The sequence below is a fragment of the Neovison vison genome, chromosome 12 (genome assembly GCF_020171115.1).
Source record: "Neovison vison isolate M4711 chromosome 12, ASM_NN_V1, whole genome shotgun sequence".
NCBI lineage: Eukaryota > Metazoa > Chordata > Mammalia > Carnivora > Mustelidae > Neogale > Neogale vison.
The window spans coordinates 101,438,756-101,464,691 of NC_058102.1; the positions used below are offsets into that span (position 1 = coordinate 101,438,756).

At 47.9% G+C, this 25,936-nt stretch overlaps 2 protein-coding genes across 3 annotated transcripts; one reads left to right on the forward strand and one right to left on the reverse strand.

Annotated features, from left to right (window-relative positions):
* The first annotated feature begins 3,543 nt into the window (after positions 1-3,543).
* Positions 3,544-21,646, forward strand: MARS1 (methionyl-tRNA synthetase 1). Of its 2 annotated transcripts, XM_044229150.1 has the most exons (22): positions 3,544-3,607; positions 3,709-3,934; positions 4,698-4,788; positions 4,949-5,027; positions 5,106-5,240; positions 5,626-5,701; positions 5,948-6,120; positions 6,267-6,373; positions 7,855-7,971; positions 8,117-8,320; positions 9,112-9,313; positions 12,807-12,881; positions 17,573-17,743; positions 17,914-18,009; positions 18,136-18,253; positions 18,638-18,851; positions 19,688-19,819; positions 19,935-20,039; positions 20,114-20,300; positions 20,930-21,001; positions 21,237-21,329; positions 21,429-21,646. In XM_044229150.1, exons 2-22 carry the CDS (start codon positions 3,826-3,828, stop codon positions 21,573-21,575), a joined length of 2,703 nt encoding a protein of 900 aa, XP_044085085.1. In that variant the 5' UTR covers positions 3,544-3,607; positions 3,709-3,825; the 3' UTR covers positions 21,576-21,646. The 2 variants fall into 2 exon arrangements, with proteins under 2 accessions (XP_044085085.1, XP_044085086.1); XM_044229151.1 differs by lacking the exons at positions 3,544-3,607; positions 3,709-3,934 and having other exon boundaries at positions 4,704-4,788; positions 5,137-5,240.
* On the reverse strand, positions 21,587-25,771 carry DDIT3 (DNA damage inducible transcript 3). The gene is made up of 4 exons (XM_044229152.1): positions 25,675-25,771; positions 23,146-23,193; positions 22,262-22,419; positions 21,587-22,172 (listed from the first exon to the last, which is right to left on the reverse strand). The coding sequence occupies exons 3-4, from the start codon at positions 22,397-22,399 to the stop codon at positions 21,804-21,806; spliced, it is 507 nt and encodes a 168-aa protein (XP_044085087.1). The 5' UTR covers positions 22,400-22,419; positions 23,146-23,193; positions 25,675-25,771; the 3' UTR covers positions 21,587-21,803.
* Between the last annotated feature and the right edge of the window lie 165 nt (positions 25,772-25,936).

Here is a 25,936-nt window from a genome sequence, read left to right on the forward strand (position 1 = left end):
AGTGTGCTGTGACCGCACATAGGGGTGGATGGGGGACTAATGTTGGCTTTTCCTTGGTGGAAGGTGGGAACTGACGTCCACTGTCCATTGCCAGGGCTTTAAAACATACCCTGATGCTTCCCCCTTACCTGACCACTCTTGTTTTGCCCTTCTTTCAGTTTCTCCACTGCACAATGTGAGGCTCTGGGTCTGGCTTTGGAGAGGTCAGGTTTGGACTGCCCCTCCACCTCGGTGACATCCGAGAGCCAGCTCTCCCCTTCTCTGACATGATCCGAGGACTGGTTCCCAGCATCAGATTTGGCCTCATTGATCTTCCTTTTTAGAAGGCTCCACTTTTATTTATCATGTAGAGAACGCTACCCCTCAAATATTCCTTCCCACCTCCACAGTAGTCCCCAACTTCATCCCATTCGTTCATCATTCATTCATCTGGTGTTTGCTAAGTCCTCACATCTCCTCCTCTTCTGCCTTCTCTGCCAACTCTTGCACTTTATCCTCTCCCTCTTTATGGCCTCCTTCCCCTAAGCTTTTAAACATATTCACGTCTCAGCCATTTTTAGCCAAACCCCCCTTTTCTATACTCCTGGGTTACCACCCTATCCTTCTCTATTCCTCTTTACAGTCAAACTTCCTGAAAGTGTTGCCTACATATAGGGGTCTCCATTTCTTCTCCCCTCACTCCCTCACTTCTGCGAAGCTCCTCTTCCCCCAACTTTACAGGAATGTTTTGCCGGCCTTATATTGTTTGGCATCTCAGCAGCAGCCAACACAATTGACTATTCTCTCCTACAAACACAAAGGTGTCCTTACCTTCTTACCAGTCCCTTCTCCGTTGCAGAGGAAGGACTTTGCTTGTTCCTTAAACCCCAGAGGTCTGTCATAGATTTTGTGCCCTTTGAACCCTATACACCCTATATATATAGTCTTATTTTCTCACCAGCTTAAATGACATGTGCTGCTGAGTACACTATCTCCAGTCCAGAACTTTCTCTGGAGCTCCAGTTTAATCCACTGTCCACTGAAAAGTACTTGGATATTTCACAGTACCCAAAGTAGCACAAATGTAGTATGTTCTAAACTGAATTTGTCAGCTTTCCCCACAAGCCTGTTTCTCCTTCAGTACCACTATTTGGTTAAATTTGAGTTCAATAAATATTTATTGGATGCTTGCTACCATATGTGCCAGGCAGGAAACATGTGCTGGGCATTGTTGATTAGGAGGACAAATATGGCTCTCTCCCTCTCATAACAAATACAGTGTGATATCCATTATGATAGGGAAAATACTATCATCTGTTCAAACACATACAGTACCAATTGTGCATGCCAGAAGCCTGGTGGCCAACCGTAACTTCTTTTGTTTTCTCACCACTCCTATTTAACCAATTACTACATCTTTTCAACCTACCTACTTCCTTTCATCTCTATAGCTATCATCATCCTTAGTCTGGATGATATAGCCTCCTAACTAGTCTCCTTGCATATGGTTCTCCTCATCTCCAGTCCATCCTGGCACAGCACCCAGAGCGAACTTCCTAAAGCACAGGAATGCCTTGCCATGTCCCTGACTTAACATTTCAAAGGCTTGGGGTGCCTGGATGGCTCAGTGGGTTAAGCCTCTGCCTTCTGCTCAGGTCCTTATCTCGGGGTCCTAGGATTCAGCATGGCATCGCATCAGGCTCTCTGCTCAGCAGGGAGCCTGCTGCCCCCCCCCCCGCCTACTTGTGATCTCTCTCTGTCAAGTAAATACATAAAATCTTAAAAAACAAACAAACAAACAAATTTTCAAAGGCTTCTCATTGTCCTCAGAGTCAAGTCCAAAATTTACAGTATGGTTTACAGAGACTTTCTCCCTTGAGCCTAGCCTTTTCATGCTCCCTACCACAAACTCCATATTTTCACCACACACTAATTCCTCAGATTCTTAAAATGCACTGAGGTCTCCAGTCCTTTGCATATATATTTTTCTGCCTCTTCCTGAGATACTTCCTCTCCAATCCCACCAATCTTCACCAGCTAACTCTTACTTATCATTCTGATCTCAGCTGAAAGGTCATTTGCACAAGAAAGTCTCTCTTAAGCACTTAGAATTGGGCTGGGGCCCTAACTAGGAGCTCCATAGCAAGTTTTACATCATCCTATTGTGATTTTCATGAAGCTTTAAAGATTCGTTTATTTTCTGACTTCCGAGGAAGTGTGTGAGCTTTGCCAAGGAAGAAGCCTTTATCTGTTCTGTTGATAATTGAATCTTTAATGCCTTGTATAGTGCCTGGCACAAAGTAATCTCTCTGGGCCTCAGTTTCCTCATCTATAAAACAAGAATGAGAGAACTGAGCTCATTGTTTGCATTTTGTTGAATATTCTGCATTTTGTTAAATTTTCTTTTTTTTTTTTTTAAAGATTTTATTTATTTATTTGACAGAGAGAAATCACAAGTAGGCAGAGAGGCAGGCAGAGAGGAGGAAGCAGGCTCCCCGCTGAGCAGAGGGCCCGATGTGGGGCTTGATCCCAGGACCCTGAGATCATGACCTGAGCCGAAGGCAGCGGCTTAACCCACTGAGCCACCCAGGTGCCCCTGCATTTTGTTAAATTTTCTTATAGCTCACAATTTTATGGGACAGAAATTTGGATAGGGCTCAGGTGTGTGATTCTTCTAACCCAGTGGCATTGGCTAGGCTCATTTAGTAATATACAGCAGGCAGATGGGTTGGTGTGGAGGACTTCACTCCCATGTCTGACGCCTTGATGGGAATGATTGGAATGCTGGGATCAGCTGGAGCTGTGAGCTAGAGTGTCAACATGAGACCCCTCCAGCATGGCAGTCTCAAGGTAGTGAAACTTCTTACATGACTGCTCAGAGCTTCCAGTGTTCCAAGAAGCCTGGGCAGAACCTGCAAAGCCTCGTTTCAAAAGGTGCAAAATCTCCAGAGGGTTTTGTTTTTTTTTTTGAGAGTTAAAAGTACTTAGAACAGTGCTTAACTCATAAGTACTATTAGTTATTCTTTTTTTTAGCTTATTTATGTTAAATTTATTTATTTAAGTCATCTCTATATCCATCATAGGGCTGGAACACATGACTCCAAGATCAACAGTCCTGTGCTCTTCTGACTGAGGCAGCCAGGCGCCCAGGTATTAATTATTGCTAAAGGGATGTGAAAGTGAATAAGAAGTCTTCTTTTCTCAATTAGTGATATGTACCTCCTCGTAAAATAAATACTTACTGCCAAACTCTTAGCCTTCTTACTTCCCTTCAATCTGACCTTTTCCCTACACATGCTCCCTCACCTTCAGGGAAACTGTGTAGTGCAGACAGGCATTAAATATTTATCAATATTTAATGGTCACATGTTTTATTAATAAGAAATCTACATTAATTTCCATTGTATCATTAAAGTAAATTCATCATAATTCTCAACTGTATAATTCCTATTCTTGTGAACCCGAATCGAGAGTCGGCCTTTGGTAGTAGCCCCTGTCATGACAACGCTACTTCAGCAAGACGAGAGAAGGCCTGGGTTTCCGTCACCACCGCCCAGCTGCAGTAGAACCTTCAACTGCGTGCCGAGCTCTCCGCGGAATCCTTTCCTCTGGCCCGCCCACCAAAAAGGTGCGACTCTAGCACAGCCTCTGCGCCCTCTTCATCTCTATGATATTCTTTTCCTGTTTCCTGATGTTGCATGACGGGAGAAATAGTCTACTTTCCTCCAGCGGGGCCCAGGGAACGACCTAGTTCAGAACTCCATTTCCCGGCGTGCATTGCTGCGTACTCTCAGCCCGGTGGCAGGAGGCCGGTTCCGGTTGCATCAGCGTGGGACCCACGGCGAAATGAGACTGTTCGTGAGCGAGGGCGCCCCGGGGAGCCTGCCGGTGCTGGCCGCGGCGGGCAGGGCCCAGGGCAGAGCGGAGCTGCTTATCAGCACCGTAGGCCCCGAAGGTAGTCGGGCTGGTGCTGGTGGGCGGTAGATGAGGGGGGCGGGACCGAAAAACACGCTCGACATCTATCCCGCAGTTGTCTTCACCAAACCTCCACCGCGACCACGCACTCCCGTCCACCTCAAACCCCCTCCCCATTATTCTTGGTCAGCTTGTCCCTACCCTCCTCGTCACATCTTTCATTAATGGCTTCCCTCAATTAACCCTCGGTATACCTTTTTCCTTATCTCTAGCCTCTACTTCCATCCCCTCCGCCAGTTTTCCCGCATCCCGCCTCACTTAAGTGAACCTCTCTCCTTTACAACTTGTCCCACACCCGTCACGCACCTCCGACCCCCATACTCTCTCTAGTTATTCATCACAACCCCCAGGCATCCCTTATTCACTCCTTTCGGTTTACCTCTTCTTCCTAATCATCTGTTTTGGTACCTCTTAAAAGTAGTTTTCTTGTCAGTTCTTCCAGTTCTTTAGATCACTCTGTTACTCTCCGTTGCTTCAGTGTTTGGCTGCTGCACTGTCCCAATACCACCAACACCGCCCCTCTGCAGTGCCCATCTGTTGCTTCCAACTGGCGGTCTCAGCTGAACACCTGCTAGTCTGTCCAGCTCATTCTGGACCCACCCCCTTGCAGTAGTCCTATCCAGAAATCTTTCCAGTGTCTTTCTTCTGCTTTTTCCTGAACAATGAGACGTTGTTCTTCTAAGTTAAAAAGGTTTTGTTTTTGTTTTCTTTGTTTTTTCGCTCCCTTTCCTCTTCTGTATCAGAGTGCGTGGTCCCGTTCCTGACACGGCCCAAGGTGCCTGTTTTGCAACTGGATAGTGGCAACTACCTTTTCTCCACTAGTGCGATCTGCAGGTCAGTATTGTTCCTTAAGGCAGGGAGGCGGATGAATAAAATCAGGGCTTAATGTCCACTGTGTGGCTTTCTTTGAAAGCACTACTTCACTGTGGGAAAGAAATAGCCTAGACAGATGGGCCCCTCTCATTCCACCTTCTGTTGCTCTCCTCCTGGGCAGATACTTCTTTCTGTTATCTGGCTGGGAGCAAGACGACCTCACGAACCAGTGGCTGGAATGGGAAGCTACAGAGCTGCAGGTGGGCCTGAGACATGAGGGATGGCAGGCAGGCCCTTGCTCTTTACGGCCATCCTGATCTGTGTCCCCTACATTTTAGCCAGCTTTGTCTGCTGCCCTGTACTATTTAGTGGTCCAAGGCAAGAAGGGGGAAGATGTTCTTGGCCCAGTCCGGAGAGCCCTGACTCACATTGACCAAAGCTTGAGTCGTCGGAGCTGTCCTTTCCTAGCTGGGGTGAGTTGGGCTCTGAGATGGGGATCAGGGAAAATTATATGATAGAAGAACCAAGATGGAAGGCTATATTCAAAACCCACACTTCCGCTTGTTAGCAGCGTAATCTTGAAAAATCACCAGACTCTAATCCTCAAGTTTTTTCATTTTTGAAATGAGGTAATATTAGTAGGTACCTCAATGGGCTATTGTGAGGATTAAGTGAGGTGACTTAAGGGGCTTAATGAAGTACTTGACACGTAGTAAGTGTTTAGGAAAATGTTGGATAAAACGTAGAAAATAAAAGATCAAAAAAAAAAAAAAAGGAAATGGTGGATATTAATGTATGCACTGGGAAGAAACATAGTACTTTACCTGTAGACCTTTTCCTTTTCTTTCCTCAACAAAGGAGACAGAATCTCTAGCTGACGTGGTTTTGTGGGGAGCTCTCTACCCATTACTTCAAGACCCAGCCTACCTCCCTGGTGAGAACTCTGCATATCACTTCATCTCCTACCCCAGCCCAGGAGCTTGGTGGAGGAATTATAGAATGGGCAGTACAAAATTGAGGATCCACTTTGAGGCATAGCTTGACAGGGCAGTTACAGCATAAAGATGGTTGAGGGAACTGGGGAAGAGAACTGGAGACACTTCATGAAGAAGGGAGGAGGTCCATTCTTGCCTGCCCATTGCAGATCTGGCTGATTCCCTCTTTTCTCCCATGCCCACAGAGGAATTGGGTGCCCTGCACAGCTGGTTCCAGACCCTGAGTTCTCAGGAGCCATGTCAGAGAGCTGCAGAGACTGTGCTGAAGCAGCAGGGTGTCCTGGCCCTCCGGCCCTACCTCCAGAAGCAGCCCCAGCCTGGCTCCTTTGAGGGGAGGGCTGTCAGCAATGAGCCTGAGGTTTGGAACAGCAGTGGGATGGGGGTGGCTTTGAGAGGGACTTTGAGCATCACCATTAACTCTTTTAGTTGTTTGAGACCAAGAAAAGTTTCTTTAGTCTGTGAGTTTCCTCACCTGGTGAGAGATTGTGTCTGCTCTCTTCACAGGAGGAGGAGCTGGCTACTCTCTCTGAGGAGGAGATCACCATGGCTGTAACTGCTTGGGAGAAGGGCCTGGAAAGCTTGCCTCCACTTCGGCCACAGCAGAATCCTGTGTGAGTAGGCACTGAAGAGCAGGCTTTGTTTGTTTTGTTCTGTTTTGTTTTTTAGGTGGACTCCACACCAGCATGGAGTCCCACACAGGGCTCAAGCTCACGACCCTGAGATTGAGACCTGCTGATATTAAGAGTCAGATGCTTAAGCTACTGGGCCACCCAGGGGCCCTGGGGCTTGGTTTCTTAAGTGGAAGTTACTGATAGTGCTGATATCTGTCTGACAGCCCCCTTCACTGACCTCTTTAATTTCCATCTTTTCCTTTGGCACTTTGTACCTCTCGCTTATATGTTATATAATAGAATATAAGTCCCCTAAGGGTAGAACCCCAGGCCTACTCCCATTTATGTCTGCCGTGGTAGGAAGCACACTCCTGGTGAAGAGTGAGCACCACACAGTGGTGCTGCAGAAGTGCTTAGGGGCTCGGGGTACAAGGATGACTGGGTGGAAGGCTGGTCATTCATGAAGGGGCTGATTTCTCAGCTGGATTTCAGAGCAAGTGATGGCATTCAGTTACAGGGAGTAAAGTCAATGAAGGCAGGAGAAATCAAGTGAGCTCTCTTCTAAGGAAATGATCTAGAAGACATTCCAGGAAGTTGGAACTCGTAACTGGAGGAGTGAGATTAACAAGAAGAATCATCTGAGTCTTTGTTAACAGTAGAAACCACGGGAATCTGTGAGCTCTCAGGATGGCCGAAGTTGAAGGACTCAGTAAATGGTGGGAGCGAGTGACTATAGGCTGAGAATGGTTGGAAAGATCAAAGGAGCCCTGGCGAGGGGTCAGTGCCCAGGAGGGGTGGATACAGGGGTGTGCAGCCGAGCTGTCAGGTGTGAAGCAGGGGAAGAGCGGAGTGGATGAATGACTGGAGACAGCAGATTGAGTGGCATGACTGGGCCTGATCTGGGAAAGGGTGGGGGGGATGGCTAGGAAGGCGGTAGCTGATGGCTGTGGGCTTGAGTAGGGCCACAGAGATGACTGCCATGGGCTAGGGAGGGGGATGTTGGGTAGGGAAAGACTGGGAAGACATGATGCGGTGGCAGCCTTCGAGTACCTGAAGCAGTGACTGAAGGTCATGCTTCCAGCTGGGAAGAAGGGGAGAGGGCAGTGCTGGGAAGGCGTGCTTGGGTGGCATTGGGAGTCTGGGGGGTGTGGTGGTTGGACAGAACCAGGAAGAGGGGAGTTGGTGCCTGAGAATGAGCTGGCAAAAAAGAAGCAGTCATGATAGTGAAGTGAGAGGTCAGTGTGGAATGTGGGTGCCTGGCTTTGCTTACTGTGGCAGGGCCCTGCACTTTGACTTGGGGTGGGGGGTTCTCTTGGCTTTTAGGGGAGTTCATGATCCTGTGGTTTCCCGTGAGGAAAAACTTCAGATGTACCTGAGTCTGCAATGGTAGAACGGATCTGTGTCTGGGTGTGGTGTTCTGTGTGCTCTTGGTCCCTCTGGCTTCTTCTCCATGGACTGTTGTCTTTTTCTTTCCCTACCAGGCTGCCCGTGCCTGGGGAGAGGAATGTGCTCATCACCAGTGCCCTCCCATATGTCAACAATGTCCCACACCTTGGAAACATCATTGGTTGCGTGCTGAGTGCTGACGTCTTTGCCAGGTGGATCCAGCTGCTGGGGGAGGGACCTTTTGAAGAAATGATGGGCCCAAGGGAATAGAATGCCTCAAGGGTGGGGGTTCAGGGGATTCTGGGGACATGGAGGGGGCCAAGATGGGACCCCTGTGATCACCATATCCCCTTCCAGGTACTCCCGCCTCCGCCAGTGGAACACCCTCTATCTGTGTGGGACAGATGAGTACGGTACGGCGACAGAAACCAAGGCTATGGAGGAGGGTCTGACCCCCCAGGAGATCTGTGACAAGTACCATGCCATACATGCCAACATCTACCGCTGGTTTAATATCTCGTTTGATATTTTTGGTCGTACCACTACTCCACAGCAGACCAAGTAGGTTTCCTGTAATCAGGCAGGAATGGAGGGTGAACACTGGGTCTGGGGGCAGTGAGAATGTCCTGGAGACAGAAGGAACCAAAAGTGTTGTTTAGACATCCACTCCCGTCTCTGCCCCCAAACTTAGGATCTGAATAATGCCCTGAAGTGGATCCCAAGCATGGGGATTCCATAGATGTGGAAGCTGCCCAGGGGCTGAAGGAGCAGTGAGGAAGGGAAGAGACAGGACTTAGGCTCGTGGGAACTATGAGCCTTCCCTCTGCCACCACCCAGCTCTTCCTGGCTGCTTTGGAGTTTGAGGGACATTCCCCCCACTCCCATGTGGGCTTAGAGCAGATGCACTCATTCTTCCTCTGCCTGATACTCATCCTTAATAAAAACTGTGTAGTGGGTAGGTTGTCAGCTTAATAGTGTTAAGCAATTTAGCAGGTGGACTGATGAATTTTGATCCTGGGACATAATAAAAAAGAGTACAATCCTGTCCTTTTAGAGATTTTTGGTAGTGAAGAGTACAAACTGTTAAGTTTATATTTGACAGACATAAATTCTAGAGTGATGAGGGAAGAGATTGTGTAGGGGAGTTGGGGAGTATGAATGAGGGGTCTGGGTCATCCATGAGGACTCCCTAAAGATGAATAGATGGCCTTGGCCTCGAGGGGCCTTCTGTTTGATTCTTGGGACACTGGGACTGATGTGGGGCCTGGGTGGAGTAGCAGGAGGGCGGGGTGCACTCCTTCCTCTGACTTCCTCTGACCTGGCCCTCCCCTGAGCCTGTCTCATCTTGCCAGAATCACGCAGGACATCTTCCAGCGGTTGTTGACCCGAGGTTTCGTGCTGGAAGACACTGTGGAGCAGCTGCGGTGTGAACGCTGTGCCCGCTTCCTGGCTGACCGCTTTGTGGAGGGCGTGTGTCCCTTTTGTGGCTATGAGGAGGCCCGGGGTGACCAGTGTGACAAGTGTGGCAAGCTCATCAATGCCATTGAGCTCAAGGTATGAGAGGAGGGTCTCATGGTAGGAGGAGGAGGGAAACAGTCTCTGTTGTTCAGAGACTGTTCAGAGGTCCCATTTGGAGTTTTTTTTTTTTTTTAAAGATTTTATTTATTTACTTGACAGACAGAGATCACCAGTAGGCAGAGAGGCAGGCAGAGAGAGAGAGGAGAAAGCAGGCTCCCCGCCAAGCAGAGAGCCCGATGTGGGGCTCGATCCCAGGACCCCGGGATCATGACCTGAGCTGAAGGCAGAGGCTTTAACCCACTGAGCCACCCAGGCGCCCTCCATTTGGAGTTTTTATTCTAGCATTCAGGTCCTTTCATTGGTGCCTTTTTATTTTCTTTCTTTTTTCCTTTTTTTAAGATTTTATTACTTAAATTTATTTTAGAGAGAATGAGCAGAAGGAGGATCGGGAGAAGCAGATTCCCCACTGAGCAGGGAGCCCAAGGTCTGGCTCAATCCCAGGACCCTGGAATCATGACTTGAGCTGAAGGCAGCTTTTTCTTTTCTTTTTTTTTTTTTTTTTAAGGTTTATTGGGATTTTTATTTGCATCTCAGAAATGTACTTCTGTAGTGCAAGGAGGGAGCTATATGTCAAACAAACATCCATTGACAGGGAATCCCCCCCCCTTCTAATGTTTATCTTTAGTAATTTTTTTAAAATTTTTTAAATTTATTTTCAGCGTAACAGTATTCGTTGTTTTTGCACCACACCCAGTGCTCTATGCAGTCTGTACTCTCTCCAATACCCACCACCTGGTTCTGCCAACCTCCCACCCCCTGCCCCTTCAAAACCCTCAGATTGTTTTTCAGAGTCCATAGTCTCTCATGGTTCACCTCCCCTTCCAATTTCCCTCAACTCCCTTCTCCTCTCTAACACCCCTTGTCCTCCATGCTATTTATTATGCTCCACAAATAAGTGAAACCATATGATAATTGACTCTCTCTGCTTGACTTATTTCACTCAGCATAATCTCTTCCAGTCCCGTCCATGTTGCTACAAAAGTTGGGTATTCATCCTTTCTGATGGAGGCATAATGCCCCATAGTGTATATGGACCACATTGAAGGCAGCTTCTTAACCAGCTGAGCCACACAGGCACCCCTCATCAGGGCCTCTTTTTACTCCATCTCATCGCTCAGTTCATTGGACACTTACTGAGCATTTACTACGTGCTCAGCATTGTGCTAGGTGATAGACAAGATGAAGGCGTGCTTCCTTACCTTTGCTCCTGCTTCAGACCACCTGATCTGCGTTTTGTTTTTTTTTTAAATATTTTATTTATTTATTTATTTATTTGACAGACAGAGATCGCAAGTAGGCAGAGAGGCCGGCAGAGAGAGGAGGAAGCAGGCTTCCTGCTAAGCAGAGAGCCTGATGTGGGGCTCCATCCCAGGACCCTGGGATCATGACCTGAGCCAAAGGCAGAGGCTTTAACCCACTGAGCCACCCAGGCGCCCCCTGATCTGCGTTTTTTAATTAGTTCTTTCTCTCTTCCATAAACAAGTCTCCTCTTTTCTGTGCTTACTCATTGGCTAACTTAGTCATTCACTTATACAGCACGTGTTTTTTGAGTCCTTGTGATAGGATAGTCACTGGCGACTGCTGGGGATGTAGCAGTGAATAAGACAGATCTTTAGCTAGTGTGGGGACGAGACCAACCCTAAAGACAATAGTGTATATGTAAGACAAACTGATGGGAGGCTGTGACAGTGGCTTCTGGGGAAAGGTTTTTTTTTTTTTTTTTTAAGATTTTATTTATTTATTTGACAGAGAGATCACAAATAGGCAGAGAGGCAGGCAGAGAGAGAGAGAGAGGAGGAAGCAGGCTCTCTGCTGAGCAGAGAGCCCAGTGCGGGACTCGATCCCAGGACCCTGAGATCATGACCTGAGCTGAAGGTAGCGGCTTAACCCACTGAGCCACCCAGGCGCCCTGGGGAAAGGTTTTTAACCAGGTGATTAGGGAAGGCTTGTCAGAGGACGTAACACATGAACTGAAAGTTTAACTGAAGAAATGAGAAGGAGCAAGCCAGGCGATGAGAGGTTTAGAACATTCCAAGAAGAAGGAGCAGGAAATGCGAAGGCGTGCGAGGCAGCAAGCAGCTGAAAAGGCAGAAGGGAGAAGGCCAGCGTAGCTGTAGTGCAGTAAGAGGGAGGCTGGATTGAGATGCGGTCAGAGAGGTCAGCGGTGACCAGATGACCTAGTAAGCCAGGGTGACAGCTGGATGGTAGGCTGTTCCATGGAAAATGGATGGGAGGGAAGCAGGAGAGAAGGGGAGAGACAAGTTTGGAGGCCAGAGTGGTAGCTCAGAAATGGGATGATAGGTTGGCCTAGGTTGGTAACAGCAGGAATGCAAAGGGAAAAAGGATTTGACACAGGTTTCTGAGGCAAACTCTGTAGAACTGGATAGGTGAATTTAGGCTGAGGGGCCGTCACAAAAACGGTGACTTGGAAGTTTCTAGCATGCACCTCTGTTGTGGACAGCAGCAACATCTACGAATGTGGGCAGGCTCGGATGAAGGACAGACACCCGGGTTCCCCTTGTGGTGCCTGTCAGACACCCACACAGAGGCATTAGGTAAGCAGTTGGAGATAGGCTTGGAGAGTTCAGGACAAGGTCCTTAGAGAGTTCTCATCACCTAGCTTCAGAAGCCTGGAGCCTGGCTGGCTCAGTCAGGAGAACTTGCACCTCTTGATCTCAGGGTCGGTCCTGAGTACAAGCCCCACGTTGGGCATGGAGTCTACTCAAAAAAGAAAAAGATTCAAAAGCCTAGATCAAAACTCACTGGGAAGCTTTCATTGATTGGCCCTCCCTTCCCCCAAACTGTTGAGTCCTCTTGCCGTCATCCGTCAGTGTTTGCATAGTCAGCGTGTGCTGAGAAAATAACTTTTTTTAAAGAAATATTTATTTATTTGCCGGGGGGTGCACACACAAGCAGGGGGAGTGGCAGGCAGAGTGGCAGACTGCCTGCTGAGTAGGGAGCCCAATGTGGGACTTGATCCCAGGACCCTGAGTTCATGACCTGAGCCAGAGGCAGGTGCTTAACCAACTGAGCCACCCAGGCATCCCCAAATAGCTATTTCTTGACGTTTTGCTTTGGAAAGGCCTGCACTTGTTTCTCATGGGACCTGCTCTTTCTAACATGATTGTAACTTCCTTGGGGAGAAGAACTGTGTGTCTCCACTCCTTCCTTCCCTCACGCAGCTGCTTACAGTGCAGTGCTCTTTACTTAGCCTGTGCTCAAAGAATGCTTTTTCCTATTCTTTGCAGTGACAGGACAGAGTCGTGAAACTCTGAGCAGCAAATGCTGTGCTCTGTGGACTTGAGTCTTCAAGTTCACAGAAGGCCCAAGAAAGCATGAAGCTCAGTGAGATGGCTTACTGGGGAGTTCATCCCTTTGTGCGTCCCTCCTTGCTGCACAGCTCCCCTTGGCGGGAAGTCCTGATCCTATCTCACCTTGGATCACCCCTTCCCTTGAATTTCCTTTACAGAAGCCTCAGTGTAAAGTCTGTCGGTCCTGCCCTGTGGTGAAGTCCTCTCGGCACCTGTTCCTGGACCTGCCTAAGGTAAGTGGGTCTTTGCCTCAAGCTAGTCTGCATGGCCTCTTTGGCTTCCTCTGCCTCAGCCACAGATCTGTACCAAGCCATGCTTGAATGTTTTTAATTTCCCTTTTAAAAATATACAGGCTTGGGGCACCTGGGTGGCTCAGTGGGTTAAAGCCTCTGCCTTCAGCTCAGGTCATGATCCCAGGGTCCTGGGATCGAGCCCCATGTCGGGCTCTCTGCTCCATAGGGAGCCTGCTTCCTCCTCTCTCTCTCTCTGCCTGCCTCTCTGCCTATGTGTGATCTCTGTCTGTCAAATAAATAAATAAAATCTTTAAAAAGTAAATAATTAAATAAAAATAAAAATATACAGGCTTACTGTAAAAAAGGCATAACAGATTAGAGGGGACAGAATGCAAGGCCCAGGCCCATTCCCCAGAGGTACTAACTACTGCTCATTTTCCTTTGTGTCTATGCAAGTAAACTTATGCATATGAAACTATTTTCCTGTTTTTTTCTTTTTCCTAATATAAATTAGATCATGGCATTCATATGGTTCTGCACTCTCTTTTTTTACTTTATAATGTGTTGAGTGGATTTTCCGCATTAGTAGGTTTGCCCTTTTTTTTTTTTTTTTTTTAAGATTTTATTTATTTATTTGACAGAGAGAGAGAATAAGAGAGGGAACACAAGCTGGGGAAGTGGGAGAGGGAGAAGCAGGTCTCCCACCGAGCAGGGAGCCTGATTGGGGGGCTCTATCCCAGGACCCCAGGATCATGACCTGAGCCTAAGGCAGACGCCCAACAACTGAGCCACCCAGGCGCTCCAATTTATCTCCTTATTAAGTTTGGAAATAATTTCAAGTTCACAAAAAGAGCTGCAAGAATAAACAGTTGCGCCATAAAGAACCCGGTGTGCCCATTACCTTGCTTCACTAAGTGTTCAGATTTTGCTCTTTTTAGCACATCCTTGCTCTTTGCACATATGTGTGTGCATACATAGCCTCTTTAATCTCTCTCTTTTTAAAGATTTATTTATTTGTTTAGAGAAAGGAGCATGTACACACTCAGTGAGAAGGGGCATAGAGAGGGGAGAGAGTCTCAAGCAGACTCCGCTGAGCGTGGCGCCCAATGCCGGGCTTGATGCCATGATCCCGAGATCACTGCCTGAGCCAGACGCTTAATGGACCCTGCCACCCAGGCGCTTCATGTCATCTTTACTCTTAAATAGTTAATTATGTTTCCTAAGAAAAAAAAGACATTCTTGCATAGCCATAGCTATCTGCATAGCCAACTGCAAGAAATTTAACATTGATAGAGTTGTCAGATCTACCATATTTCGGTTTTGTGAGTTATCCCAATAATATCCTTTGTAGAGTTTTTTTTCTTTTAGTACACAGTCTAGTTCACGGTCATGTATTGCATTTAATTTTTCTTTTTAGTTTCCTTTAATGTGAAACAGTTCCTCAGCCTTTCTTTATCTTTTGCCTTTTCATAGTGTTTAAGACTGTGGTCTCTGCCCTCCCCCCCACCAATAGAATATTCCTTATTTTGGTTTGTCCCCTGTTTCCTCATGATTGAATTCAGATTGTGCATTCTTAGTTGGAATACTACCTAAATGATTGTGTTCTTTCCAGAGGTACATGATGGCCATTTCCCCCTCACTGGTGATGTTAATTTGTCTAGTCAAGGTGTTACTCATTTCCTCTACTATTCAATTAACATTTTTCCCTTTGCAACTTATAAGCAATCTGTGGGAGTATATTTTTAAAACATACAGATAACCCGTTCATCATTAAAAGGTGCTATAGATTTAGCATCCATTTATTTAGTCATTCTTTTTTGTTTTTGTTTTTTGTTTTGGGGGGCGATTTTATTTATTGAGAGAGAGCGAGCAAGCACAAGCAGGGGGAGTGGCAGAGGGAGAGAGAGAAGCAGGTTTTCCACTGAATAAAGAGCCCTCTGCAGGGCTGGATCCCAGGACCCCAGGATGATGACCTGAGCTGAAAGCAGACACTTAAGCAACTGAGCCACCTAGGTGCCCCTTAGTTAATCATTCTTATATCCTGAACCGCTTTTCATGAAGCTTTTCCAACTCTACCACTCCTACACATGTACCCTTCTCTTTTGCTCATTTATTAGTTATCCATTTTCAGTGTGGGCTCATGGATTCCTGTTGTTTTCAGTGGTTTGCAAATGGTTCCTGTCATGAATAATTTTCATGTTCACATTGTCCCCTCATTTGGCTGGTGGGAGTCTTTTTTTTTTTATGATTTTATTTATTTATTTATTTGAATGAGAGAGAGAGCATGAGAGGAGAGGTCAGCAGGAGAAGTAGACTCCCCACCAAGCAGGGAGCCTGATGCAGGACTCAATCCTGGGACTCCAGGATCATGACAAGAGCTGAGGGCAGCCGCCCAACCAACTGAGCCACCCAGGTACCCTGGTGGGAGCCTTTTTTTTTTTTTAAGATTTTATTTATTTATATGACATACAGAGATCACAGGCAGGCAGAGAGGCAGGCAGAGAGAGAGGAAGGGAAGCAGGCTCCCCGCCGAGCATAGAGACCAATGCGGGGCTCGATTCCAGGACCCTGGGATCATGACCTGAGCCGAAGGCAGAGGCTTTCACCCACTGAGCCACCCAGGCGCCCCTGGCAGGAGCCTCTTTAAGATCATTTCTCTGTGTGTTTTTGACATCTCCCACCTTTTAGCTAAGAGCTTTCTTATTTCCTGGCATAACAAGGTATCTAGGTTCATCTATTACAGCCTAAGAATCAACCATTTCTCCACAAAGCCCTGGTTCATTTTAGTAGAGAAAGGCATTAGAGACCCAGATCGAGGCGTGTGGTCATTGCTACTGGGACGTCCTTGCTTCTGGTCCCTTCCCCCAAAAAGTGTTAGGCATTCATCTGAAGTTCACACTAACTCCTGTGATTCTAGTCCATCCCTACAGAGGTCTTCCCCACCTTCCCTTATTTCATATTTGTATCTCCCTTCTAACACAGTAAGTACCTGGCTCCTGACCTTTACTCCTTTCCTCGATCTTATAGTACACCTAAAAATAATTTCAGAATTGCTTCATAGTTTCTGGTAAATTGTGATTATAAATAATGCTGCAGCAGATAACCTTGTGCTTGTGAATTTTTATACTGTTGGAAGTGTGTCTGCAGGATCAATTCCTTGAAAGTGATTACTTGCATATGTAGTTTATTGCCAGATTTTCCTCTGTAGCTGTTTTGTTTTGCCTTCCTTCCAGCATTGTGTGTACCTGTTTCCCCACAGTCTCACCAGTAGAGGTCTTGTCAGGCTTCAGAAGCTATGGTATTTATGTGCGTAAATCACATGAACCATTCCTTCCAACAGATTTATCTTTGGTTTTCTGCTTATAAAAGTGAAATAAGCTTGTTTCTAAAATTCCAGCTAGAAATATGGTATAAAAGTGGATGTCCCATGTAATTCCATCTGATACGTATTTTTCTTCACAGTTTTTCCTGAGCTTCTGTTCTTCTGTATGCTATTATTTTTAGAATTTATATTCTGTAGTATTTTGTGGTTTGCTTTACTTAATAAACGTGTCTTGAAGATCTTTACACGTCAGAACGTACAGATCTAACTCACTCTTTAATGGCCTTAAAAGTATTTTGTTGTTGGGGCACCTGGGTGGCTTATGGGTTAAAACCTCTGCCTTCGGCTTAGGTCTTAATCTCAGGGTCCTGGGATCGAGCCCCGCATCAGGCTCTCTGCTCAGCAAGGAGCCTGCTTCCTCCTCTCTCTCTCTCTCTGCCTGCCTTTCTGTCTACTTGTGATCTCTGTATGTAAAATAAATAAAATCTTTTTAAAAAAATGTATTTCGTTGTATTGATACACCATATTTCATTTTATTTTATTTATTTATTTATTTATTTATTTAAAGATTTTATTTATTTATTTGACAGAGATCACAAGTAGGCAGAGAGGCAGGTAGAGAGAGAAGAGGGAGGAAGCAGGCTCCCTGCCGAGCAGAGAGCCCGATGTGGGGCTTGATCTCAGGACCCTGAGATCATGACCTGAGCCGAAGGCAAAGGCTTTAACCCACTGAGCCACCCAGGCGCCCCCATTTTATTTATTTACTTGACAGAGAGAGATCACAAGTAGGCAGAGAGGCAAGCAGAGAGAGAGAGGAGGAAGCAGGCTCCCTGCTGAGCAGAGAGCCTGATGCGGGACTCAATCCCAGGACCCTGAGATCATGACCTGAGCCGAAGGCAGCGGCTTAACCCACTGAGCCACCCAGGCGCCCCTGATTGCAATTTTTTTGCTATGATGAATAGTGTCTTCCTTATATATGCATCCATGCACTTTTGTGTATTTTTTTAAGAAGATTTTATTTATTTATTTGATAGACAGAGATCACAAGTAGGCAGAGAGGCAGGCAGAGAGAGAGGGGGGAAGCAGGTTCCCCACTGAGCAGAGAGCCCAATGTGGGGCTCGATCCCAGGATCCTGAGATCATGACCCGAGCTGAAGGCAGAGGCTTAAACCACTGATCCACCCAGGCGCCCTCACTTTCATGTATTTTTATTGCAAAAATTTCTGCCAGTGGAATTGCTGTGTCAGAGTCATGAGTCTTTTAATTCTATATTGCCAAACTACTCCAGAGAGGTGGTACATGTTTATCCTTACTCGAACTAGTATGAGACTCTCCTAAATCACGTCTCTGACTTTCTCTGCCGTCTCAGCTGGAAAAACGACTGGAGGAGTGGTTGGGGAAGACATTACCTGGCAGTGACTGGACACCCAATGCCCGGTTCATTATTCGTTCTTGGCTTCGGGATGGCCTCAAGCCACGCTGCATAACCCGAGATCTCAAATGGGGAACCCCTGTACCCTTAGAAGGCTTTGAGGACAAGGTAAAAACCCTATGCTTTATTCATATGTCCTATTATTCTGCCTTTTGGTTGAGACCCTGAGCTAGCAGAATAGACTGTTGATTATGTCTTGCTTCAGTTGGAAACTGGGTTGGTGAGGTTCTCCCAGTGTTCCTTCATCCTAGTCTCTCTCCTTCCTCCTGGCCCTCCAGGTATTCTATGTCTGGTTTGATGCCACTATTGGCTACTTGTCCATCACAGCCAACTACACAGACCAGTGGGAGAGATGGTGGAAGAACCCAGAACAAGTGAGTTCTTGTGTAGCCTGTCCATGGGAAGGGTGTGTGCATTGGGTGGTTAGGGGTGGATATCTGATCTTTCTTGGGACTTTGAAAAAGATCTCAGGAGTTTTGTTTCCCAACTGTATTCTGTAGGTGAACCTGTATCAGTTCATGGCCAAAGACAATGTTCCCTTCCACGGCTTAGTTTTTCCATGTTCAGCTTTAGGAGCTGAGGACAACTATACCTTGGTCAGCCACCTCATTGCTACAGGTACCCTGGAAGACTGAAGATGGGGGGGGATTCCTAGGGAATGAGGGCTGAGGCCTTCCAGAATGAAGATCCTGGAGAGGTCCTCGATCTTGAGTTTGGAGGTGAAATGATATAGGAAGTTAGAACATGAGAACTTAACCCAGAAGAAGGGAACAAGAACCTAAAGAAAGCATAAGTCAAAAGCTAAAATTCTGTAATGGGTAAAAGCAAAGGGAAAAAAGTCAAAAATGGAGAGGAAGGGATCCCCAAGTTCTTTGCAGACCTGCTAATCAAGAAATGTTGCTGGACACCCATAGTTGAGGTTGAGGGAGAGGAGGAGTTAATGTGTCAGAGAGGGAAAGGTGTGATTTGAGCACATGGTTCTCATTCTACTTCTCTGTCCAGAGTACCTGAATTATGAGGATGGGAAATTCTCCAAGAGCCGGGGCGTGGGAGTGTTTGGTGACATGGCCCAGGACACAGGGATCCCTGCTGACATCTGGCGCTTCTATCTGCTCTACATTCGGCCTGAGGGCCAGGACAGTGCCTTCTCTTGGACAGACATGTTGCTCAAGAATAATTCTGAACTGCTTAACAACCTGGGCAACTTCATCAACAGGTGGGACTTGGGTGGGGGTGCATCAGAGTTAGTGGATGAGCTGGGGGCAGAGCAGGGTGGAGTGGTGGCTAGCTCTGCTCCACTAGGCGGGAGAGATGGGAGAGACGGGGGTGACCAGGTGGGAATGAGCAGGAGCTGTGAGGGATTGGGTGGACAATGTGGAAAGTGGATTTCTAGCAAATCGTACCCGATCCTGGAACATAGTAGGATACGTTTGCTTGGATGAAGTCAGTTGTACGGGTGTGCTTTAGCAAAGTTGGTCATAAAGTGAATTTTTGAAAACTGGTATCATTTTAATATTCTTTATAGAATTGGAAATGTGTTCTCTCCTAGCAAAAAAATTCACTTGCAGACCATTAGACAAGTTTGGCAGAAGAAAAGTGTTATTTTAGTGTAGAGGTGGGAGACGCTTCCTGTATTTTGGGGGTTTTGTTACTCGAGGCTTACACTCCCATCAGCAGCCCCACCTCTGCTCTTCTGCTGGCTGGTTCCCATTCTCTGCGGCCCCCGCCCTCTCACATCTGGCTGTCAGCCGTATTGCCCAGACGGTCTCTGAGAGTATTGGATAGCAAGTTACCTGTATTTCAACTTGATCGTTCTTTGCATCGCTTTCTTAAAAATCAGATGGACGTTGCTTCAGTTTATCAGGTTTCTTATTCTTAGTGGGGAGAGAGAACAAGGAATGGATTTGTTAAGCTTTGCTTTCTAACTGGAGGGAGCCAGGAGGCGTCCGTCCTGGGAGAATGGAGAATTAGGAAAATCAGGTCAGATTTCTAGGAGGAGACTGGGCAGTAATTCCTTTTTTCTCTTCCCTCTCTTTCTTACTCCCCTCCCAGAGCTGGGATGTTTGTGTCTAAGTTTTTTGGGGGTTACGTGCCAGAGATGGTGCTTACTTCAGATGATCGGCGCCTGGTGGCACACGTCACCCTGGAACTCCAGCACTACCACCAACTGCTGGAGAAGGTCCGGTAAGCAAGGAGGCATTTGGGTCTCACTCATCTTCCCGGAGCTGTGCCAGCCGGTGAGAGCCCCCCGCTGGTCACTCTCAGGCTTTACACTGTGGCCCGGTCCCTCCCTTCCCAGGATCCGGGAGGCCCTCCGCAGTATCCTAACCATCTCTCGCCATGGCAACCAGTACATTCAGGTGAATGAGGCTTGGAAGCGGATTAAAGGCAGTGAGGCTGACAGGTAAGTTTGGCTACAGGAATAACATGGCAGTGGGCCGTGTCCTCCTGGAAAGTCTAACATCTCTTCTTCTGCAGGCAGCGGGCCGGGACCGTGACAGGCCTGGCAGTGAACATAGCTGCCTTGCTGTCCGTCATGCTGCAGCCTTACATGCCCACGGTCAGTGCCACCATCCAGGCCCAGCTGCAGCTGCCACTGCCGGCTTGCAGCATCCTGCTCACGAACTTCCTGTGCACCCTACCGGCTGGACACCAGATTGGCACAGTAGGTCCAAGGGCTGGAGGGGCTGGCCTCTGAGCATCCCTGCCTTTGCCGTGCAGCCTTTGGGCTGAGGTCAGAGAACTTGGACATAGGACTCTCATAGCTGTTCTCTGAACCCTTACCCCACGCCTTCCCACTCTGCACTTAGGCTTGTTTCTGATAGAAAGTCCTTGGTATTGCTCACAAGCCCAGTATCAGTTAGCCCATGTGCCATCATCGCTCTTCACACCAGAGCTCAGGACCTGGCACGTAAACTAATTGGTCTACGGTAGGTGTTTGGAAGAAACATCACAGTCCCCTGGTCTCCATAATGCAGATAGGCAGTAAGCAGGGAGAATACAGGATAGCCGTTTCCCCTTTGACACAAGAGGAGAAAGTCCACCTCTGTACCCTTGTGTCAGCCCAGCATCCTCAGTCTTAGACCTTGCTGATAGTTTGGGCTTTCAAGAGTGCATGCCAGTGCTTTATCTGGATTCTTTACTCAAGTCGGCAGCTATCTGCTCAATTGTTTCTTCTAAAACTACATATGTAGAGTCTCAGAATGCCAGTGATTGGGGACAGAGAGGCCCTCTGTATGGTCTGGCAGGGTTTCTCCCTCATCAGTGAATGACTATGGAATTCTTTCTTCACAGGTCAGTCCCTTATTCCAAAAATTGGAAAATGACCAGATTGAAAGTTTGAGGCAGCGGTTTGGCGGAGGCCAGGTGAGAAAGCCAGACTGCGCTGTCCCCCCAGCAAGAGCCACAGTGTCCAGGTCCCTAAGTAGCTCTCAGTACTCTCCCTCTTCTGGGCCTGTTGCTTCCTTCCTGGGAGTTAGCAGCAAGAGCCCTTGCAGTGAAATGTCATCACTGTCCCCCCACCCCCCACCCCTGGGCTGTGAGGTGAAACTCGAGGCCAGGGCTGTTTACAGAGCAGGTGCTAACAGTTGTCCTTCTCCAGGCCCAAGTGCCCCCCATGCCAGCTGTTGTAGAGGCTGCGGCCACAGCTGCTCCGCGGCAGGTACAAGTGCTCATGGATGAAGTGGCAAGACAGGTACTCGGCCGAAGCCCCGAGGGATTGCGGAAACACTGACTCCTCAAAAACTTCTCTCTGGTCTCACTACTCTTCTTCCCCCACCTACTCTGCTCTTAGGGCAACATCGTCCGAGAACTGAAAGCGCAGAAGGCAGACAAGAACCAGGTTGCTGCTGAGGTGGCTAAGCTCTTGGATCTGAAGAAACAGTTGGCTCTAGCTGAGGGGAAACCCCTTGAAACCCCTAAAGGCAAGAAGAAAAAGTGAAAGAGGCTGGCTCATAGAAAGTTACTTTAATGGATATGGACAGTAATAAATAAATTTACAATCTCTATATACATGCTGAGACCCTTTCCTGTTGTCTACCCCAAGCTTTCCCGCCTCCTGAATAGATGGGGTTGAGGGTCACATCATTGGCACTGGAGAAAGATGGTCAGCAGCCACTTTTGCGAAAGGTAGGTGGTGGCCCGAGGGGGAAGTGATGGTCCCAACTCTTCATGCTTGGTGCAGATTAACCATTCGGTCAATGAGAGCTCGGCGAGTCGCCTCTACCTCCCTGGTCAGGCGCTCGATTTCCTGCTTGAGTCGTTCGTTCTCTTCAGCTAGCTGTGCCACTTTCCTTTCATTCTCTTGTTCTTTCTCCTTCATGCGTTGCTTTCCAGCCACAGCTGGGGACTGACCACTCTGTTTCCGCTTCCTGGGTCTTTGCTGATCTTCCTCTTCTTCCTCCTGAGCCAGGGAGCTCTGACTGGAATCTGGAGAGCGAGGGCTCTGGGAGCTGTTTGTGACCTCTGCTGGTCCTGGCTCCGCAGTCAGCCAAGCCAGAGAGGCGGGGTCAAGAGTGGTGAAGGTTTTTGATTCTTCCTTCAAGGGAATGAGGAAAGGTAGGATAGGTATTAGTTGAGAAGGGAAGGGCAATGCCCCCCGCCCAGCTTTAGTCATCACATTCTCACCTCCTTGTTTCCAGAGGGGGAAATGTAGGTACCCCCATTTTCATCTGAGGACAGCACTTCTTGCAGGTCCTCATACCAGGCTTCCAGCTCCCAGCTGGACAGTGTCCCGAAGGAAAAAGGCAAGGACTCAGCTGCCATCTCTGCAGTTGGATCACGTTCTGGAAAAGGACATACTCAGGATGAGGGGTCAGGGGGAGAGGAACAACTCCATAAAGCAATCAGATAGTCTATATAGGTTGGCAAACTTGCCTGGTACTTGTTTGCAGATATAGTTTTATTGGAACATACTACATTCATTTATTTACATATTGTTTATGGCTGCCTTCATGCTGTAAGAGTGGAGACCTCAGCATCCAAAATATTTACTGTTTGGCCCTGTCAAATGTATCAATTGGTCTATATCAGTATTCCCTCTTTGCTGCTTTTTGCCTGGTATTTGAAGAAGCATGGGTCTACCACATAAATTCTTATGGGATCCTGGTAAAAGTCCTGAGCCTCCCTTGAGGAACTCTGTTGGTAGTTTCCAGGGGGCGATTATCAGACCATCTTGTGTTTCCTTTCTTCTCCTGTGAGGGGAGTCCTCTGGGTGAGTCTAATCTTGATGGGGACTGAGGTGTGGTTAAGACCAAAAAATTAACTTTGCTGGGGCTGAATGCTCACTCAGCCAGCTTTCAATTAGGACATGCTCTAAGAATAGTGATTTGGTCACCTAGATAGAGGCAGGCCAGGAAGATGGATGTGGCCTGTCAGCAAATGTCTGCTCAGATTCAAATCCTCGTCTCCTGTTTTCTTTAGCTGTTTTCATAACTTAGTAGGGCCCCAGTACAGGGACCCTAAGCAGCATCTCTTAGGAATTGGCTTTGGGAAAGGGATGGTAAAATTACCTGCTCTCAAGTGTGGTGATGTATGAAGATACACTTCCTTCTGGAACACTGTGGGGATCAAAGACAGATGTTAGCCATTTTTGGAAGGAGAGAGGCAGCTCTTTTTATTTCCAGCCTCCTGCTGGTCTTTCCTCACTTCCTGTCTTTGAGGGTGTGGACGGTCAGTGGTCTTTGCAGTCATTTCCAAGGACAGAGGAGAGCCTGACCTTTATTTTTAGTGGCTGACATTTGTAGCCCCAATTACATAATAGAAAAGTCATGGCCAACTACATGGCTTCAAGGTAGGCCTCAAACCTGCCAGGGTAAGGACCAGACTACAGGGAAGGGAAAAAATCAAGTGGTATTTCTCTAATTCCAGTCACACCCTGACATATTCTAAATGCACATTTCCAGTTTCGGTGTCTCCTGGGACCTCCAACTGTGTTACATAATTGCTTATTTGAATCTCCTTTTGGGTATCTAAAAGGCGTCTCAGACTTAATATGTCCAAAGACAAATTCTGGTCATTTTCCCTTCCATGGTCTTCCCCAGGTCAGTAAATCAGTAAAGGGCAACTCTACTTGCTTAAGCCAAAGCCTTAGCACTGTCCCTGATTCCTCATTCACACCCCATAAGTCAAGCCACCAGCTAAATTTTAAAACTTATTCTTCAAAGACCCACAACCCAGTTGCATTGTTTTCAATCTGGATCAAGTATTATCCTCTCGGTTGGATTACCCAGTTTCTGCTCTTGCCACACCTCCCCAAGTCCGTTCCCAACAAAAAGCCAGAATGAGCCTTTAAAAACCTGTCAGGTCCTGTCATGTTCAAAACCCTTCAATAACTTCCAGGGCGCCTGGGTGGCTCAGTGGGTTAAGCCGCTGCCTTCGGCTCAGGTCATGATCTCGGGGTCCTGGGATCGAGTCCCACATAGGGCTCTCTGCTCAGCTGGGGGCCTGTTTCCCTTCCTCTCTCTCTGCCTGCCTCTCTGCCTACTTGTGATCTCTCTCTGTCAAATAAATAAATAAAATCTTTAAAAAAAAAAAAAACCTTCAATAACTTCCAATTTCACAAATAAAGGCTAAGGTACTTAAAATGGCTTCGCAGACCACACAATCTACTCTTCTCATTGACCACTTTCCCCCTTAACTCACTCTAGTCCAGCCACCTGGCCTCCTGTTCCTTCCCGTTCCCATGCTCCCAACCTAGGACCTCTGTTCTTGCTGTTCCTTCTCCTGGAAAGCTCTTCCTTTCACATACTTGCGTGGCTTACTCCCTTGCCTCTTTTTAGATCTTTTAAATGTCACCTCATTTAAATGTGAGAGAATCCCTAGCCATCCAAGGTAAAACTGTAACCCCACCCTGAGCACTGGCTACCCTTCCATGCTTTGGTTTTCTCCACTGCACTTGTATTTGTTCACCGTGAACCTTTTCCCACTGAAATGTAAGCTCTGCTAGAGCAGAGATTTTCTTGTTCATGGATATATCCTGGGCCTGAAATGCATGGCACACAGTAGGTGCATGATAAGTAATTTGTAAGAAAAGCAAGGACAAATTCTCCCTGGTCTCTTACAGGGAAGGGAGGAGGAAGCCCAGAAGCCAGAGCAGCAGCTGCTTATCCCTAGGGACTGGAGATGCAATATCGCCCAGAGTGTTTCTCTTCAGGGCTGTCGTCCCTGGGGAACCCTCCTTGCCTTCCAGTGTGTGGGATGCTGCTTTCATCAGCACTGGAGTCCCAGACCAGAGGGCTGCAAAGCCAAACAGGGGGCTAGCCTGATGCAATGGTTACACACACAGATTATTAGTTGGAGACAGGACAAGGGGAAAGAGGCAGGGACCTATCTCAGGGGAAGGACCGTACACTGGGGAGACCCCAAATGGCTTCCCACACTTAAGAAATTCAGGATGCTCTCTTGTGCAGGAGGCCCAAGGACCTCTGGGGGAATGGGAAAACCCATCTCCGCTCCCTATCCATCGGCACCCCTCCCCTCAGTCTTGGGTCAGTCTCCTCAAGGTTCTCTTCTTCATTAGGGTGTAGAATGGCTGTCCTGTGGAGGATCCAGGAGCCCCAGCTATCGACGTGGCCACTCTGGCCCTGAGACGCTAGGGCTGAGAGACAGGACTGGGGGTGGGGTAGGGGTAGTGGCATTTGGTGGTGGTAAACGGGCGTCAGAGTCCTTCCAGGCCTCTCGGCGTGGAGGAGTGTCCTGTTGCTCCGCCTCCCACCGGACAAGCCCAACGAGGAGGGCTGGGGTCAGCAACGGAAGATGATAAACCTTCCGACGGCATTCGGACCCCTTGGCCCAACGGCACCGAGCAAGGCCCATGCTCCGGGCAGGGGTGGGGGTGACACTATCGTCCGAAGGAAGAGAGGTCTGTGAGCACCACTCCTAAATAAAGGATGCTCCCCATCCCTCCCTCGGACTGTCGCTGACTTCATCGGGGAAGGGGTGGGGCCACATCCTAAAAAGCATATGCCTCAACTTTGAGGGGCCAGCCAGTGTTCCCCAAGAATAGAAGGGTAAAAAGTAGATGGGGGATCAGTACTCGCCTCTCTCCTCAGGTTCCGGATCTGATTCTGGCTCTGTGGCTGCCACCCGCTCATCTTCAACATGATATTACCTGCGTCTCAGACTCAAGCCTCTGACCTCGGTAGCTCCGAACACTGATATTTTAAGAAGGTCTTGCCCTCCTCTTAGGGGCGGGTCCAGAAGCTTACCAGTCAGAACGCGGCACGCCGGCGCTCGCCCCGCCTCACCCCTTACATCCGCCACTCAGAAGCCCGCGCGGCACCGCCCCCAACGCTCCCTCCC

Bases quoted from the DNA above. Each gene is read 5' to 3' on its own strand.
- MARS1 (XM_044229150.1), top strand. From the start codon at position 3,826: ATGAGACTGTTCGTGAGCGAGGGCGCCCCGGGGAGCCTGCCGGTGCTG. The intron at 6,121-6,266 runs GTTTGGAACAGC...CTCTCTTCACAG, and splicing joins CTGTCAGCAATGAGCCTGAG to GAGGAGGAGCTGGCTACTCT. The intron at 18,852-19,687 runs GTGGGACTTGGG...CTCCCCTCCCAG, and splicing joins CTGGGCAACTTCATCAACAG to AGCTGGGATGTTTGTGTCTA.
- DDIT3 (XM_044229152.1), bottom strand. From the start codon at position 22,399: ATGGCAGCTGAGTCCTTGCCTTTTTCCTTCGGGACACTGTCCAGCTGG. The intron at 22,173-22,261 runs GTGAGAATGTGA...ATTCCCTTGAAG, and splicing joins CCCCCTCTGGAAACAAGGAG to GAAGAATCAAAAACCTTCAC.